This window comes from Acanthopagrus latus, chromosome 6, assembly GCF_904848185.1.
Source record: "Acanthopagrus latus isolate v.2019 chromosome 6, fAcaLat1.1, whole genome shotgun sequence".
NCBI lineage: Eukaryota > Metazoa > Chordata > Actinopteri > Spariformes > Sparidae > Acanthopagrus > Acanthopagrus latus.
The window spans coordinates 32,327,374-32,343,529 of NC_051044.1; the positions used below are offsets into that span (position 1 = coordinate 32,327,374).

The 16,156-nt window shown below is 38.6% G+C and overlaps 1 protein-coding gene across 5 annotated transcripts in view; it reads right to left on the minus strand.

Annotated features, from left to right (window-relative positions):
* Positions 1-283: 283 nt before the first annotated feature.
* The window catches only part of cadpsa (Ca2+-dependent activator protein for secretion a), a 164,951-nt gene continuing 149,078 nt past the window's right edge, over positions 284-16,156 (minus strand). For all 5 annotated transcript variants that reach the window (XM_037102211.1, XM_037102210.1, XM_037102209.1 and 2 more), the window contains 2 exons: positions 5,602-5,706; positions 284-3,347 (listed from right to left, as the gene is read on the minus strand). In XM_037102211.1, the coding sequence (XP_036958106.1) occupies positions 3,174-3,347; positions 5,602-5,706 (279 nt within the window). In that variant the 3' untranslated portion in view covers positions 284-3,173. The remainder of the gene's footprint in view (positions 3,348-5,601; positions 5,707-16,156) is intronic.

Sequence of the window (16,156 nt, forward strand, 5' to 3'; positions counted from 1 at the left end):
CATGCATAAGTATAGTTCATTTTGACTGACATGATATAAGCAAATGATGATGTTATAAACAGCAGAAAATTGTATGAAAGCAACTGATGAACTCAGATGAAGGAGAAATTGCTCCTATGATGTGCACAAATGACTAAATGTTGTGGAGGTTGAACTGATAGTTATGAGAATTTTCATTCTGATCTGAGAAAAGCACCAAAGCAACTGAGAAAAACTGTAATATGAAGCATTACTGAAACAACAATGAATGAGCTGACAAGTTATTTTCATATTTTCTATCACCTTTATTTAAATGACCATGGTAGGTTCTTCTACAAGGCAGAAGCATGATGAACCCACTGGTTACTTCACACGTGGAGTGAAAACACTTTGGAGAGTGAATACTGGGGACATGCAGTACTTGCACACAGGGTGACACAACGCTCTACAGTACAGTATAGAAAACAATTGACAGAGGGAAAGTGAATGTAGACTTCACCACCCATTATCCATTATAAAAATGCGGATTCACCCCATCATTAACCCGGGAATAAAGTACAGGGCACATACAGTAACAAATATAATAGATGGCAAATAAATTTAAAGACAAAGAATGTTTGACGAAAATAGAAAAATTGCTTTAAAACTGAAAATATGTTGAAAACAGGTCAATCAGTACTCAGATAGTACTATATGAGCACTGCCATGCTATCTTCTCTACTAACTAAAATAAAGGAACGGTTGGGTTGATGTGGAAATCAAAGTACCAGTGTCTGAAGAAGTGAGACCACTGGCAAACTGTGTTTATTTCAACAGTAAGATACAACTTGTGTTGTCACTGGCAGATTCATATGTAGGCAGCTGGACATCGATTCATAAATTACTAGCACAGTATCACTTTGTTTGTAGAGGATAAATGCAGCTGTCTCCCTCTCTAATAGAAGAACATGTGGTGGCAGTAGAGTAAAATGTTGCCATAACAGATTATTTTGAAGCTTTTACATGTTTTGTTTTTTGTTTTTTTTAATACAGACCTACCATCTTCTTCAATTCTAAATCCTCTATTACAATTTGAACAAAACACATACTGTTTTTCAGACATATTTGAAATAGTTCTTGTTTTTGATTAACATGTGCCTTGTACAGTAAATTGTCCATTCCAACATCACAACCACTTGAATGGTAGCTGTGTTGCTCTCCTGAGGATTGTATCTTATCATACCTTGTGGGCTTTTCATTAGCATAACGCTCGGCAGAATTTAAAACTGTTTAAACTACTTCTGGTAATGTTTTAACTACTGCTAACTCCTCCTGGTCTGTCTAACCCTTTTGTTCTGTAAAACGTAATGAACTCTGCAGCCTTGATGGGCTGCTGCCTGGATTCGATTGATAGTATTACTAATTAAAAGACACTCAGTCACCAGTTTATTAGGTACACCTAGCTAAAATTAAAGCAGTTTATCATCAAGCTAACTTTGGAACAGTCCAGCAAATTACATTTACGCTCAATACTGGCCAAGGTCCCTTTGCAAATATATAAATAAAATTAAGATGTTTTTTGTTGAAACCACTTTAAAGAGATGCTAATTCAACTATAAAGCCATTTTGTGGTACCTAAGTTACATTATGCTGAAAGATGTTAATGTTTATGATTTTGTCCACCCCATTTATATGAGTAAGGGTGGGTTAATAACAGAAACACCTCTGGAGTTGAATGCAATGCAGTTGAACAACGCCACAAAATACTTCCTTCAAAACTATCATACAGTTGAGTTTGTGCTCACACATGCTAATCTAGATCAGTAACTGTTTGGTTCACAGGGCATACCAAACTCAAAAGAAAGCCATGTACCAAGGTGCGCATTTGTGCTGAAGGGTATAATGAGATCAATAATTGTTAATGATCTTTACATATGACATCCAGAAAGAGGGCAAACAATGGGACTCTTTCAAATGACTGTTTCCTTGAGATGTAAATGTTTAAAGGCTAACTGATATCTTTACTTTTTGTCAATAAGTTACTGAAGTTACTGGTTTGTTTCTTAGACTGTAAGGCTCATCATTAGGCCTGTTTTTAAAAGCTGGCCAAAAAGAGCTATAAAAACTGTCACATCCTATCACTGCACACCATCGTAAACATTTGGTTATATTTTAAGGTTGAGACATGTTACATATCCACTACAAAAAAAGTATAATGATACCATTTTCACACTCTTTACAACAATGCAGCATACAGTAGCTGCATTCACTGCACATCTTTAGCACAACACAAATAAATCCATAGTTTTGTTCATAAACTTGAACATCCATATTGCTTGAGAATTTTCAAGAATTATTTTGGGGGTATTTTAGTTTTAAATCTGTTTTTGACTCAATTGTCTGACGTCGAATCAAGTGGGAACCATCAGTTCTAGTGTCATTTGGATCAGTCGTAATATGATTAAGTAACAGTAAGCGGGCTAAAATTAAGTATCTATATTAAAATCTATGTCAATTTCACTATTTCACTTAGAACAACAATATAGTGGCCAGGATCACATGAGTGTTTCGTGAGTTGTTTTTGGCCAGAACTGCCTTAAATAAAGAGGGTACTTTGTACTTTATGCACTTTTCAAAATGTTGAAGAGAAATCTTGACAGGCAACAGGGAAGATATTGTGACATTATGTGTTGCACTGTATGAAGATACAACATAACATTTTCATGCCTTCAAAAGTTGTAATCCATATAGATGCTTATCATCACATTTATGCGAAGAGTGCTGTATTTGTCTCAAACAACTGTAATGTTTTGGCCTCTTGAATATTCTGGATACTCATTTGTTCACATTTCAGGAGAAATCAGTCAATGTTTAATCTGGATTACAGATCCTATCCTATCCTATCCTATCCTATAGTAATTGTATGTTGGAAATTTCAGTTTTGAGAAATTAAAGCTCAATGAGCACGCATGGGGAATTTCAACATCAAAAGCGTTGGTAAGACAGACTTGCGTCATGCAAGTGATTAAAGTCACAAAAAACATTCTTCTTGATTAAGTCAGACGGAAATGTGGAACTATTACAAGGATGAAAAATTGACAAAGCAAATAATAGAGGGAACCAGTCAGACTACAGGCCAATCTGTTCTGACCTCACGGGACAACTGCATGGGTTCTCAGGCAGTGTGCATTCTTGTAGTTTTCAGGCCCTTTGTTCTAGTTATCGTTGTCCTCTTCATCGCTGTCCTTCATGGAAATGCCCTGCATCCCTCCTTCCCTCACTGAGGCGGTGGCTTCTTCCAAGGTCAGCCGGTTTCTCACTGTTTCATACATCTTACTGTTTAATGTGGAGTCGAGCACCCCTTGAAGGCGGAAGTCACGGTACTTTTTCTATCCCAAGTAGAAAAAACACAAAGTATCAGAGATAGTTAGCGAAGGCCTTTGACAAATTACTTCACAGGTTTTATCAGACAGAGTGTGAAGTGATGATTTTAACAACGATAAAGTGATGGTTAGTTAGCATTCATCAATTGCAATATGCTTCAGTCATGTCATATCATAAAGATCATAAATCTGAGCAGCCAAATGCTATGCTATTTACCAAGGAGCTACATCTGATTTCACTTTCTAGAAAAAAAATGGAGTATTTAGATTTGGTTTTCATTTTGTAGCTTCAGTCGGGTTCCTCTGGTCATGGTAACATTATAATTGTCAAAATACAAGCCTTATTCCAAATAAGGATGCTGTGTAAAACATAAAAAATAACAAAATGTTATAAAATTGCTGATCCTTTTTGATACAAACGCAATTGAAAACGAAAAGTGCAAAAACCACTTATCTAAAATTTGACCTCATCAACATCATTGATTCAACAGATTTTATTTGGGGTCAGATGGATTCTTCTAGACTGACATATTGACTTGGAGGTGTGTGGCTGTCAGATTTCTGCCCTCACACTACACACATATTTATACTTGGCAGCAATCTTCAGAAAGGATATGAAATGATTAATCATTAACGATACGGAATGATTAATCATTTCATGTGTCAGTGAATCTAGATGACCTGTCATGATTCCAACAGTGTCATCATCATTCTACAGTATTATCACCACCACAAGCTATATCACATCCAGCTAAGATGAAATAGGTCACTTCCCATTCCCTTTAAAGCTGAAATGGTGAGAATGAGGAAAGCTTTTGCTTTTTGTTCTACAGCTTTGATTTAACTGTCATCTTTACTTTTACTTTCTGAGTCAGTGATGATAATCAGGACAGGTGTTAAAGTGGGTGGCACTGTGGACTCTTGACTTGTCATCTTCTCGTCAAATATCAGTTCAGTCTACTGTTCTGGTTCAGTCAGCCTCAGCCAGGTGTTCCAGTGACCTGACCTGCTGGTGTTGTGGATGTGCAGCCTGTGAGGGATCATGTCTTTATATTTTGGGCATCTTCATCTAACTTGAACCTCTCAATGCTTCAGTATATTGGATTATACTGGATTATTATTACTGATGCATCTACTGCTTTTGTTAAGGTTTCAGCTGGTATTGGGTTATCTAAACAATATCAGCACCTCATATTTTGAGATTATAAAATGATCTCAACTTTTACATGTAAAATCTGCAAAGTAGCAAGTAAGAGCTGCCAGATAAATGTAATGGAGTAGAAGGTACAATATGTTCAATAAAAAGGTGAATATAGTATCAAGAATACAAAAGCAGCAAAATAAATGAAATTATACAAGCAAAAACCAGCTGGAACATTCAAAAAATACATTCCCTTGTTCCTAAGATGGAATATGTGACGTAGTCATAAAAATATAATGCAGCCTGATTGAAATAAGTAAATAGTCATGACACTGTATCACAAGCTTCATCCCAGTCACTAGACATTTCTGACATTTCTGATATGTACAACTTTGTACATGATGCATTTCATGTTGATATTTAAAATGTCATATCTCGTTCTGAAATCATGTATATTGGAGAACTTTCCCAGGTGGAGGTGGAGGGGATGGTGATAGAGTAACAGGCAGCAAGGCTGGTGAGCCATCGACCTCAGTTTGATCCAGGCTAAGTGTCAAACCACTGGATATTTCTAACAAGATGTTGAGACCCGTCCAGCCAGCTCTGTGGTGTCAAAACCAGGTATTTTATGCAATATCATGATAATTTCTAACCCTAACCAACTGTTTTTTTTGTGCCTAACCAGACTGTAAGCAAGTGTCAAGAAACATATGTTTGAAGAAACATACTTTGCCATACTCTGGTGATTGGGTTGATTTTCATTTTAATAGTTTTACCCCATTAGCATACAATTTAGTGGGACACACGACATCAGTGGATCACTACCACTCAGTGTTAAAAGTCTCCACTCTACCAGAAAGGCCTAAACAAATCAAATAAAAAAGTGCAACTGTCAGAAACACCACAGTGTGTCGACAGAGCAGATGAATCATGTTTTAACATTAATCACCAAATGATGTGGGATGCAGAAATGCAACGTTACAATGTGTCAGAAAGAGTCACACAAGTTGATATCATTGTCACTGATTGTTGAGAATATACATATGATAATGGTTCATGAAAAATCTTCGCTGACATTTAGACACGATGTTTAGAAATATAAATGGCAGCTGTTCACACCTTGACAATCCTGATGAGAATCTTCAGCTGATAAACATGGAGCTGCAGATCCATACGGTCAGTCAGCCATGTTCCTAGAAGGTTCATAGTGCTGGTGTACCATTGCTGAAACAGACACACAAGTACACGGTACATACCATCATTGTCATGACATGAATGTACTCCAAGCTCGTTAACATCAAAACACACATGAGAAGCAACATTAACACTCATAACAATGAATCCACAGCCCTGAAGACCAGCTTCTGTAATGTATCAACTCATGGTGTGTCTGGCAGAGAAAGCATGTGATGTCATATTTGCAGTGTATCATCATGAGTTTCCTTGATCCCTGAGAGAGAGGCTGTAGGGACAAAGCTGACAAACAAGTCCTCAGCAGAAAGACATCTCTAATCTGAAGATGTTCATGTCATGATGGCTCCACAGCCTCATCAAGCCATGAGGTGACACACAGCACAGAGCAGGCACTTCCCTGTAGAAGGGGTTGTTCTGCCACAGTTCAGCCATGCCCACACAGTCTTCCCTGGGACCTAAGCTTAGGAAACAGTTATTGTACTCTGGTCATGTTGGCCCCATTAGATAGACCCCTAGGCTTAGGATCTATTTGAGTCTGGAGTGTGGACCCCCGGAAGATCCAGCAGCCAATGAGACGTCAGTTAATGGGAATCCTAATAAAGAGTACAGCTTATGACGCTCTTGGCATGCAGTGACATTTTTTGCCAACAGCACTTGTCATAGCCCATGAAACAAATCTTCTAGGTGTCAGTTTGGCAGTCTGTTCCAAGATATATTGCCTTTGACTGTTGCAGTCTCTCTCCTTGTTGATGAACATGTCTCTTGAGTGTTTTCATGACAGAAAGGTGATATAAAGGTTCAGCACAAAGCCAGCTCATGCTTATTATTCACATTATAATTGATATTTTCACAACTTCTATTTGTACATTTCTATTTGCAGCATTTTTCTTTGAAGTGCTCCAAACTGCCCCTCTCTGGATTGCAGATTCAGTCTGTCTGGTTGCTGAAACAGTGTATTCCAATCAGTGAGTCCATTGAAGAGAAGCCTATGAACTGGTATTAAATAGTAGGTAGGCAACCAATTAAATGTAGTCTGTGAGAAACTGTGAAACTGTAAATGAGTGGGAAACACTGAAGAGAAGACAGGCTGGTGAAATGATGACATGAGACAAGTGGATGAATATTTGTGGCAGAGATATGTATGAATGTTGAAAACAATTTACTGTTACAATAAGTGAATTGTTCAATAACATGAAATGATCTTGTTATAAAATGTCATCAAGATCAAGAGCATACAGTCAGGCCTACATTGACATTTGTCTGTACTGATGTCACTGGTTTAGCCATAACTGATTCAGTAATGGTACAGTTAAACTCATTCGATAATAGCTCATTCACTTTAAGTTACAGTTTAAGTCAAAGCAAAATTATGTAACTTTTCTGACCTTGAAATAATAGCTTGAAATCACTTTGATGGTACAGTGTCTCGTAATGGTGAATGATGTCTAGGATCACGGTGTTATATACATGTTTACTTCAACATACCAATTTTCAAGACATGATATTGTTATGATATATAATATATATGACTTTTGTTTGTAGTGAGCACCGAAATTACGGCTGATGAATTATTACAGATCAGGGGTCTTATTATTAACATTGCGTACGCACTAAATGGGGGCTGAGAGAGGCTTCCACCACCTCCCACGCAAAGTTGTGATCTATAAAAACAGACTTGACGGGAGAGTGTGTGCACCTGTAAGTAAAGCCTGACTCATGCATACGAACATTTTGGAAGTGAAGAATTGAAGCCAGACTGTAAGATGAGAGTCTCAAACATTTAATTCTACTTAATATAAAATGTTAGATAGATTAGACATAGATCCATGTTATCCAGCTGCGTTATGTGTACTTGTGCCTTTCTTGAGCCACAGTTATTTCATGAAAACCTTTCAACTGATAACTATATATAAGCAAAGCCAAATCTCAAATCAAAGTCTGCTAGATATATCATCAGCGCTGTCAGACCTCAGCAACTGTGAGGGGCACCAAATAGTGTTACACAGACTCATTTAATATCAACTAGTGCAGAGTGTATTCTTAAGATGACAAAGCATGCAGTGCTGAGTTCCAGCACTTCTTAATCTCTGCCTTAAGAATCAATGGACACAATTTGGTCAGTGCTAATAGAGTACTGAAGTGCATTTATAGTGGTCCTGTCACCATTTACACAGGTGATACAGACTTTAACACTGAAATTTGTCCACAGCTTTATTTAGACAAGGCCTCTCTAATCAGTAACCTCTGCGAGGCACAGTGAGCTCAGAGCATGGCAGCCATGCAGAAACAGAGCCGAAAGGCTGCAGATGTTTCTCTGTGGGCCCTGGCTGTTGCCAGTCTAATTGATGGATAATGATGAGTGCGGGCTGATACTAATAGAAGCCGACTGACTTTCAACAGTCAGGGTCACAGCAGAACGGATGCAGTTGGGGGGTGGGGTGGGGTGGGGTGGTGGGGGGGGGGGTCTGGACAAGAATGAGAAGAGAAATGAAGAGGAGGGGGAGAGCAGTGTGATACCATACCATTTTATTTTTGAATCTCAACAACCTCTTAAAAGGGAGAATATTTCCTGGACAGTTTTCTCAATCACAGCACTAAAGCATTTTTAGGCCATATCCGATACAGATATATATTTCAATATTTGGAAATACATAGAATGGATGCAGTTGGGGGGATATTTCAGTATTTGGAAATTGCCTTTTAAAGCACCCACAACATTTTTTTAACAAAATACTTCAATACTGTGACAACATGCAGGTACCATTGGTACTTTTGCAAATTTGAACACAATGAGATTTTTACTAAATAATCAGCAGTAATAATCAGCAGTAATGTGGAGATAATATAATGGATATAGTTGGTAAGAACTAATATTTGAACAAGTCCAACAGGAAAAAGCAACGTCTCTAATGTCATCATAATACAATCATATCCAGCATCTAAGACCCTATATAGTCTCATATCACAATATCCAGCCCCACTTGATTGTACAGAAATAATTCAAAAAAATACACATGTGCTTCCTAGCTGGTTCTGGATTAAATCCTCATCTCAGAAATATGTTTAAGAACCATCCATCAAATGTAATATATATAGAATAATGAAACAATTGCCATTTACAATGTTCCCTATAAACCTCCCAATCACTAGACAATTTGATTTTCCGCCAGGCACATGGTCATCGGGGAAAAGGAAGGGTTAAGTGGGGATCCATTTCTATTATAGACTAAATGATTGAATAAGCTCACTTCTTGCCCTGTGTTGTTATTTGTGACTCTGAGGAAAACTGAGATCAGCAACATTCCAGTTGCCAACAGCTGTGCCAGCAACAATAATACACCAATACCAACACAAGGAGAGAAAACTTATCTGTTGCCACTTAAACAAAAGGTAAGGCAAAGAGCAAAGAGAAGATGGTGAGTTTGACCAACTGCAAGTGTACTGATACTGGCTTTTGTTGGCCGGTGACCTTGGCCTGTGACAAATACTCATAATTTACTCAATATAATGTTAACTAACTAGGTTTCAGAACAAATCATAATTCATGCTGTAACCTCATAACACCATGAAACAGACACAAATTTTGTGGTGTGTAGGAAGCAAAAGAAACACAAAGATTTAAATACATTGCTGATATTTTGTCTAGAGTGAAAGTCACAGACGCATACATGACATCAGCTTGAGAATTTTGAGAAATGTGTCTGCCTGAACTAACAATTTCTATTATTTGGAATTAATATAATATAATATAATATAATATAATATAATATAATATAATATAATATAATATATGATATGATATGATATGATATGATATGATATGATATAATATGATATTATATTATATGATATTATATTATATGATATTATATTATATTATATTATATTATATTATATTATATTATATTATATTATATTATATTATATTATATTATATTATATAGACATAATTTTTTGCTAGACAAAAGACCAAAAGCTGCTCAGTGGGAATTCAAGATCACCTATTGCTCTGAAACCTGTTGAGGCCGTTACAAAGGGCAAAGTGCAGGTCTACATGTAGGTCAAGCTTAGTGAGTGGAACATGGGTAAATGAGAGGATGGCTGTGCCGAGGCAGTGCTGGGGTGAATCAGTGAGGCGACCTGGTGCCAGCAGCTTTCTATCTGTCGCTGTGTGCCTGTGAAGGCTTCGGCGTGGCAGCAGGCCTGTGATCTCGCCCCGAGCACAACCCCCCGCCGAGAGGCCAGGCCTGGAGTGACTGATCCACTGAGTGGCTGCTCTCCCTCTTTCTATCATTCACTCCTCCTTCACTTCTCCTTTTTCTTTTGATTTTGCACCATGCCACGCAGCTCCCATCTGCAGCCATTTTTGCAGCAGCCATTTTGTGCCCTGTTCTGCGTTACTCCTCTTCATTTTATATAAAAAGAGGCTTGACAGTTATGTCACAAGTCTTCTTGCTGCCATCACTGGCATTTTGGAGGTCTGTCAGGGACATCTTGTGTACACATAATGCTTGTGATTTTCATCAACTTTAAGACATTATCAATGCCAGTCTGAATGGAAAACTAGTTTCATCATTTCATAAAACAAAGTGACTGCTGATCCATCGGGAGATATTTGCATGCATACTTAAGTTTCTCATCAGGAGAACAGGAAAAAGAAATGCTGAAACTATTAAAGACAGAAAACTTGTTCAAGACCGTTTTTCTTATTCCAGATATACAGATATGTGATTTTGGTGTACTAATTGACTCTAATCTTTTAAACTTTCACCATCCTAACCAAGGCATATGAAGTGAAACACATGACAAACTGCCGAGCATCATTATGTTCTAGATGTCCAGTTGGATTTAATAATCCTAAATATCAATGTGATTTTAAATGTTTCAACTTTAAATGATGTTTACTAGAGCAGAACCCAGAATTGCCAGTTTCACTTTGACTCTCTATGAGCTTGCCTTAAAACAGATTAATCAAAAAACAGTGCATTTCCCGCAAGTAACTTCACAAATGTAACTAAAAGTTGGCTGTCAGATCAACTTGTCTCCAACAAGTCCTTCAAAGGACGTTCAGCCTTCCCATAACTATCAATTAGAGCAATATTGTAATCTAATGTGACCTATATGGTCATATAGGTTTCACAGTGAAGGCGTATGACATACACTGAACACTGGTTCAGAAAATTGGACAAATTACTGATTGAAACTGACACCCCCACAGCTAATCAGAAAACTTTTTTTTTTTTTTTCAGAAAACTGTCATGATATGAACTCAAAATTCGGAAGACATCTATGATTCATGATTGTCCTGAAAAGCCTAGAAATTACATGAACTGAATTCTGTCGTAAGACCACAGCCACTGATGTAATCAAGGATGAAAATCCAATCCATGGATACAAGGCTAACACTTCTGTCCTTGTAGACAGCATTATTTTCAAGTTCTCTCAAAGAGAGTCCTCTTTTTAGGAAAGTAATCATTGGGATGCCTCCATGCAGATGGGTTGTATGCTTGACATTGCATGTCCATTCAGGTACACAACTATTCATTTTCCCAGCTGTTTCAACTGCTGTGCTGTGCTAAAGACTGCTGTTGATGTGATGCGTCAACCCTGCTCTGGATTTACTGAAGTCTGCCTGTGTAAAGCTGTGATGTTGGAAGAGCCACTGGTTCATATGTTTTTCAGGGGACTCTCCTGGATGATGATGTGATCCTATAGGTTTATGGTATGACCACCAGTTTCAATTATTTCAACTTCTGATTTACTAGCCATTTTAGCAAGGTGGATTTCTCTAAATGTGGCAATACTGCTATGGAGAAAAAGTGTTCCAGAGGCACTAATCAGACTTGTTCCCAATTAGAATTCATTTTAGTTCTTAGAACCATAGTTGCTGAATGCCTTAGCCACAGGGAAAATAGGGGCGACAATCCTGCAGGATGAACTGGGCATTAGATTATCTTAATGGTAACAAGCTTGTGAGGCTGGACTTCTAATTTATAGCTCACAGACCATGTTGATCACCGCTGCTGAAAGAAAGAAAGCTATATCGCATTTTATTGAAATCTTGTGAAGTACTAATACAGGACTCCTCTAAATCGTTGGTCAACTAATGCTAGTTTCCATATGTGGAGATTTTAATGTCACAGCCTTCCTAACTCTCATGATAAATTCTAGCATCTTTGTTCTTTGTAAATCAATGTATATGTCAAAGTATTTTATTTTCAATCATGTGAAGGAGAGAACACCATTTTTCCTGAGCACTGTCTAAGGGCTGCAGATTATCCTGCCAGGCTAAATTCACCCTCAATAAGCTTCAGCAGTCAGGTGATTGGGGATGGGGCTGGATTATGATGGTGGCGATGGGCAGCATCTGCAGTAGCTCAAATTATCCGGAATTAGTTGTTTTCTTAAACTTTTTCCACTATTGTTCTCTTATCTTTTGCATTTCTCCTGAATAACTACCTGCAGTAATTGATTCTCAAATATTACACAAAATGTACTTTTAACATCTCAACATTGATCTTTCATTACCAAGTTTCTTATCCTGACCTGCTTTCAAGTTCAACTTACGTTTGGTTGCTTATCTCTTTTACACTGACTTCGCCCACCTTCCCTTCTTTTTTTTTTTTTACACCAATTCTTATCTGAGCAACAGTGTCACTGAGGAATCCCAGACAGGGTGACAGTCCTTCAGGGCAGTTTTAAGATGCTGTGGCGTCCACACGATAAAGTTGAAAGCCACTTTGATGCTTGTTGAGCTCATCAAATGAACAGTGATGGCCTCTCTTGCTTTGTTCCTCTTGGCAGGAACTAACAAAAGAAAATCATCAGAACAGACAAATTCACCCAAGCTCTCATTTTTAGGCTGCATGGGGATCAGCAGGGGGCTAGCACTTGCTGACAGCCAAAACAAGCGTAATATGGCTCTGAATACATAATGCCATAACCCGACAGGGATCAAATCTGTGACATTCTAACGAGTTCCATCTGAAGGAAGGGCTTCATTCCTTCAACTGGGTTATCTGTGTGTGTGCATTTGTGTGTTTTGCCACTTCCCAACATGTTGATGAACCCCTACCTATACACAGGCGACATGCACGCCCAGCACAACACAACACACACACACACTCCCACATACACACGTATACATCTGCCGGTCCATCCCCCTTCAAGTGAAAGCTAGGAGACAGTACGACCTCCTGCCCCCATCTGACACCAACCTACCCATCCCACTGAAACCCCCCCAACCACCACCACCACCACACACACACACACACACACACACACCAACCTCGCCTTGAAGCCAGTGTTCACACCCAAGTCTTCACATACCGCTTGGCAGGGGGGGCCTGCCACCAGCCGGATTTGATGCAAAAAATGGCACACCTCTCCTTCTCTCCCTCCCCATCCACCTACTCACCTCTTTCATGACCCTTTTGCATTTATTTGCTGGGTAGCGTAATGAGGGGAACTGGCCTTTTTAGATTCAAAGAGCAAACAACACATGAAGCCTGCAGTCTGCAATCAGTGCAATCTGCTCATATCAGCAGACAACTTTCACTTCCCTCTGAGAGGGCTGTGAGGAATTACAAGCAAGAAACATGCATCAGATAGATCAATGCACCTTTATTAAAATTGAGATGTTGGCGTGACATAATCAAGTCGGGCAGAATAAAGAGTCCTATATGTGTATATGTACTATTGCCCCTCTTTTTCAGGTCCAGGTGCTAAGGATGCACAAGAGCTGAAGTCCGATTAAATCAGGAATTTAAAGTCCCCTTCAGACATTCCTGTTGGTGTTTCCACTGCATCTAACAACAATGATGGTGCTCTAGTTTGGTAATGAATTAAAAAATGAAAACAACACAGTGGTGTTGCTCACATGTTCTTTGTTTTCACTGTGGTGGGTTTGATTGTCATCTATTTCTGTTTTAGAACATAAGCCATGTAACTACTTGCAAAGGTTGGCTGCTCCATTGCCTCGTTTCAGTTTAAGTTATCCTGTACTGATGCCAGTAGAGACATTTTTCTCTGCATTTAACCCATCCTAAGTGATAGGAGCAGTGGGTAGCCGTTATACTGCTCCCAGCACCAACTCAAATTCTATGTCAGTGACTTGGCCAATGCAAAGATGCTCACAAGACATTTTGTGCAAGTCCAAGTCAAGTCTCAAGTCTCTGAGCTAGAGTCCAAGACTAGTCTCAAGTCTCTGAGCTAGAGTCCAAGACTAGTCTCAAGTCTTTGAGCTAGAGTCCAAGACTAGTCTCAAGTCTTTGAGCTAGAGTCCAAGACTAGTCTCAAGTCTCTGAGCTAGAGTCCAAGACTAGTCTCAAGTCTTTGAGCTAGAGTCCAAGACTAGTCTCAAGTCTCTGAGCTAGAGTCCAAGACTAGTCTCAAGTCTCTGAGCTAGAGTCCAAGACTAGTCTCAAGTCTCTGAGCTAGAGTCCAAGACTAGTCTCAAGTCTTTGAGCTAGAGTCCAAGACTAGTCTCAAGTCTCTGAGCTAGAGTCCAAGACTAGTCTCAAGTCTTTGAGCTAGAGTCCAAGACTAGTCTCAAGTCTTTGAGCTAGAGTCCAAGACTAGTCTCAAGTCTTTAAGCTAGTGTATAAAACTAGTTTCAAGTGTTTGAGCTACAGTACAAAACTAGTCTCAAGTCACTGAGGTAGAGTCCAAGACTAGTCTCAAGTCTTTGAGCTATGGTTCAAGACTAGTTTCAAAATGCAGTCTACACAAAGAAAGCCCCAGTGAAGCCAGGAACTTTTTGCTGTAAAACAAAATGCTGCTTAAACTAGTATCTCGCCGCTGCTTCTCTCTCTCTCTCTCTCTCTCACCTACTTTTCTCAGCAGAAACAGACCTGAAAATTATCTGGGGAAATACATATCAGCATTTCACTACAGTTTTAAGGTTTGTACATGTAAAATATGATTCCATGTAAAAAGATGACAAACCAAACTGTTGGAGGATATACAGGTTAGGTTAAGGATGTATTTGTAATGTAATTAAAAGAAATCATTGGAGGGTGGGTGGTCATAACCAATTATAGGAAAAGCAACCACCCATAAGATTTGGTGCTGAGGTAAAAAATAAGTGCGCCATAATTCTAAAAAAACAAAAACTCAACAGCAAGAACAGAGTTTTAGTTGGAGTGCAGAATCAGGAGAAGGGAGAAGGGTTCACGGAAGAGCACGGGGAATCTGAATCCCAAATCTGAATGTGAGCAAAGTTTATCAGAGAGTGAGTTTTGGGGGGAACTTTAAATAATCATGAATATGAAAAAACCCGAGGGCACTATTGCAAGCTTTAAGGTTAAAATACCATCTTGATTGGAAGTAGGTTGAAGGGATCATTAAAGTGTGTGTGAGAAAAGAGTAAAGAAAAGGGCAAATAAAACATGATTATTTACACACACACACATGCACACACACACACACGCACACACACACACACACACACACACACACACGCACACACACACACACAAAACCCAAAAAAGCCAACTGATTTGTTAGGTCAGAGGCCCTCTTTTGTGGGGCGGCTCAGGAGCTTTTGTACTGCTGAGAGCCAGGAATGTTGGAGCTGAGGAGGGGCCTCACCACAGGGGGTACACAAGGATTACAAGCAACCTGGGACTCTGCCTCTTTCTGCCTCTGCTGCTGCTCTTGTGTGTGTGTGCATGGTTGTGTGTGTGTGTGTGTTTCAAAATTGAATAAGAAACCAGAGAACTTGTTAAGTGCTGCCTAGATTATGTCAGGAGTGTATTGGAAACTGTGAGTCCAGTTGCCATTAAATGCTGGGTTATATTACAGTCTGGTGCACAGAGTACATACTTAGTGATTTAAATTAAGTGTTTGTACTTAATAGCATATATTATTGAAAAGTACTTGTTTTGTTTTCTAACAAAATGAAAGATGTGACACTAGCATGAGTACAGCTTTTATAAATAGTACCTAGAATGAAAAAAGCCTTAAAAAAAGGCTTTTTCAAGTGCTTATTTGCAGATCATTTATGGTAAACATTAATTCCAAAGGATCATGGTATTGGTGTGTAGGTGTTAAGGCTGGGTATGACTGAAAGGGTTGAAGAGTTCAAGGTTAAGGGGTTGCAGTAGTCATCACATGCTGAAGCACAGCAGAGGCACAGGTTGTTGGATTCAAGGTTGACCAAAATACCTTTCACTTTCAGAGAATAGTTAGATAATGATCTACTATATTAGTATGATAATGACTTGTATACTGTGAGTGGAGGAATCAGTTTATTCGCTTTTTAATATTTCTTCAGTATCAAATTAATTTAGTGATGCTGCCATCAAACGTCCATGTAAGATAGATAGATAGATAGATAGATAGATAGATAGATAGATAGATAGATAGATAGATAGATAGATAGATAGATAGATAGATAGATAGATAGATAGATAGATAGATAGATAGATAGATAGATAGATAGATAGATAGATAGATAGAGCCAAATACAGGGTAATCT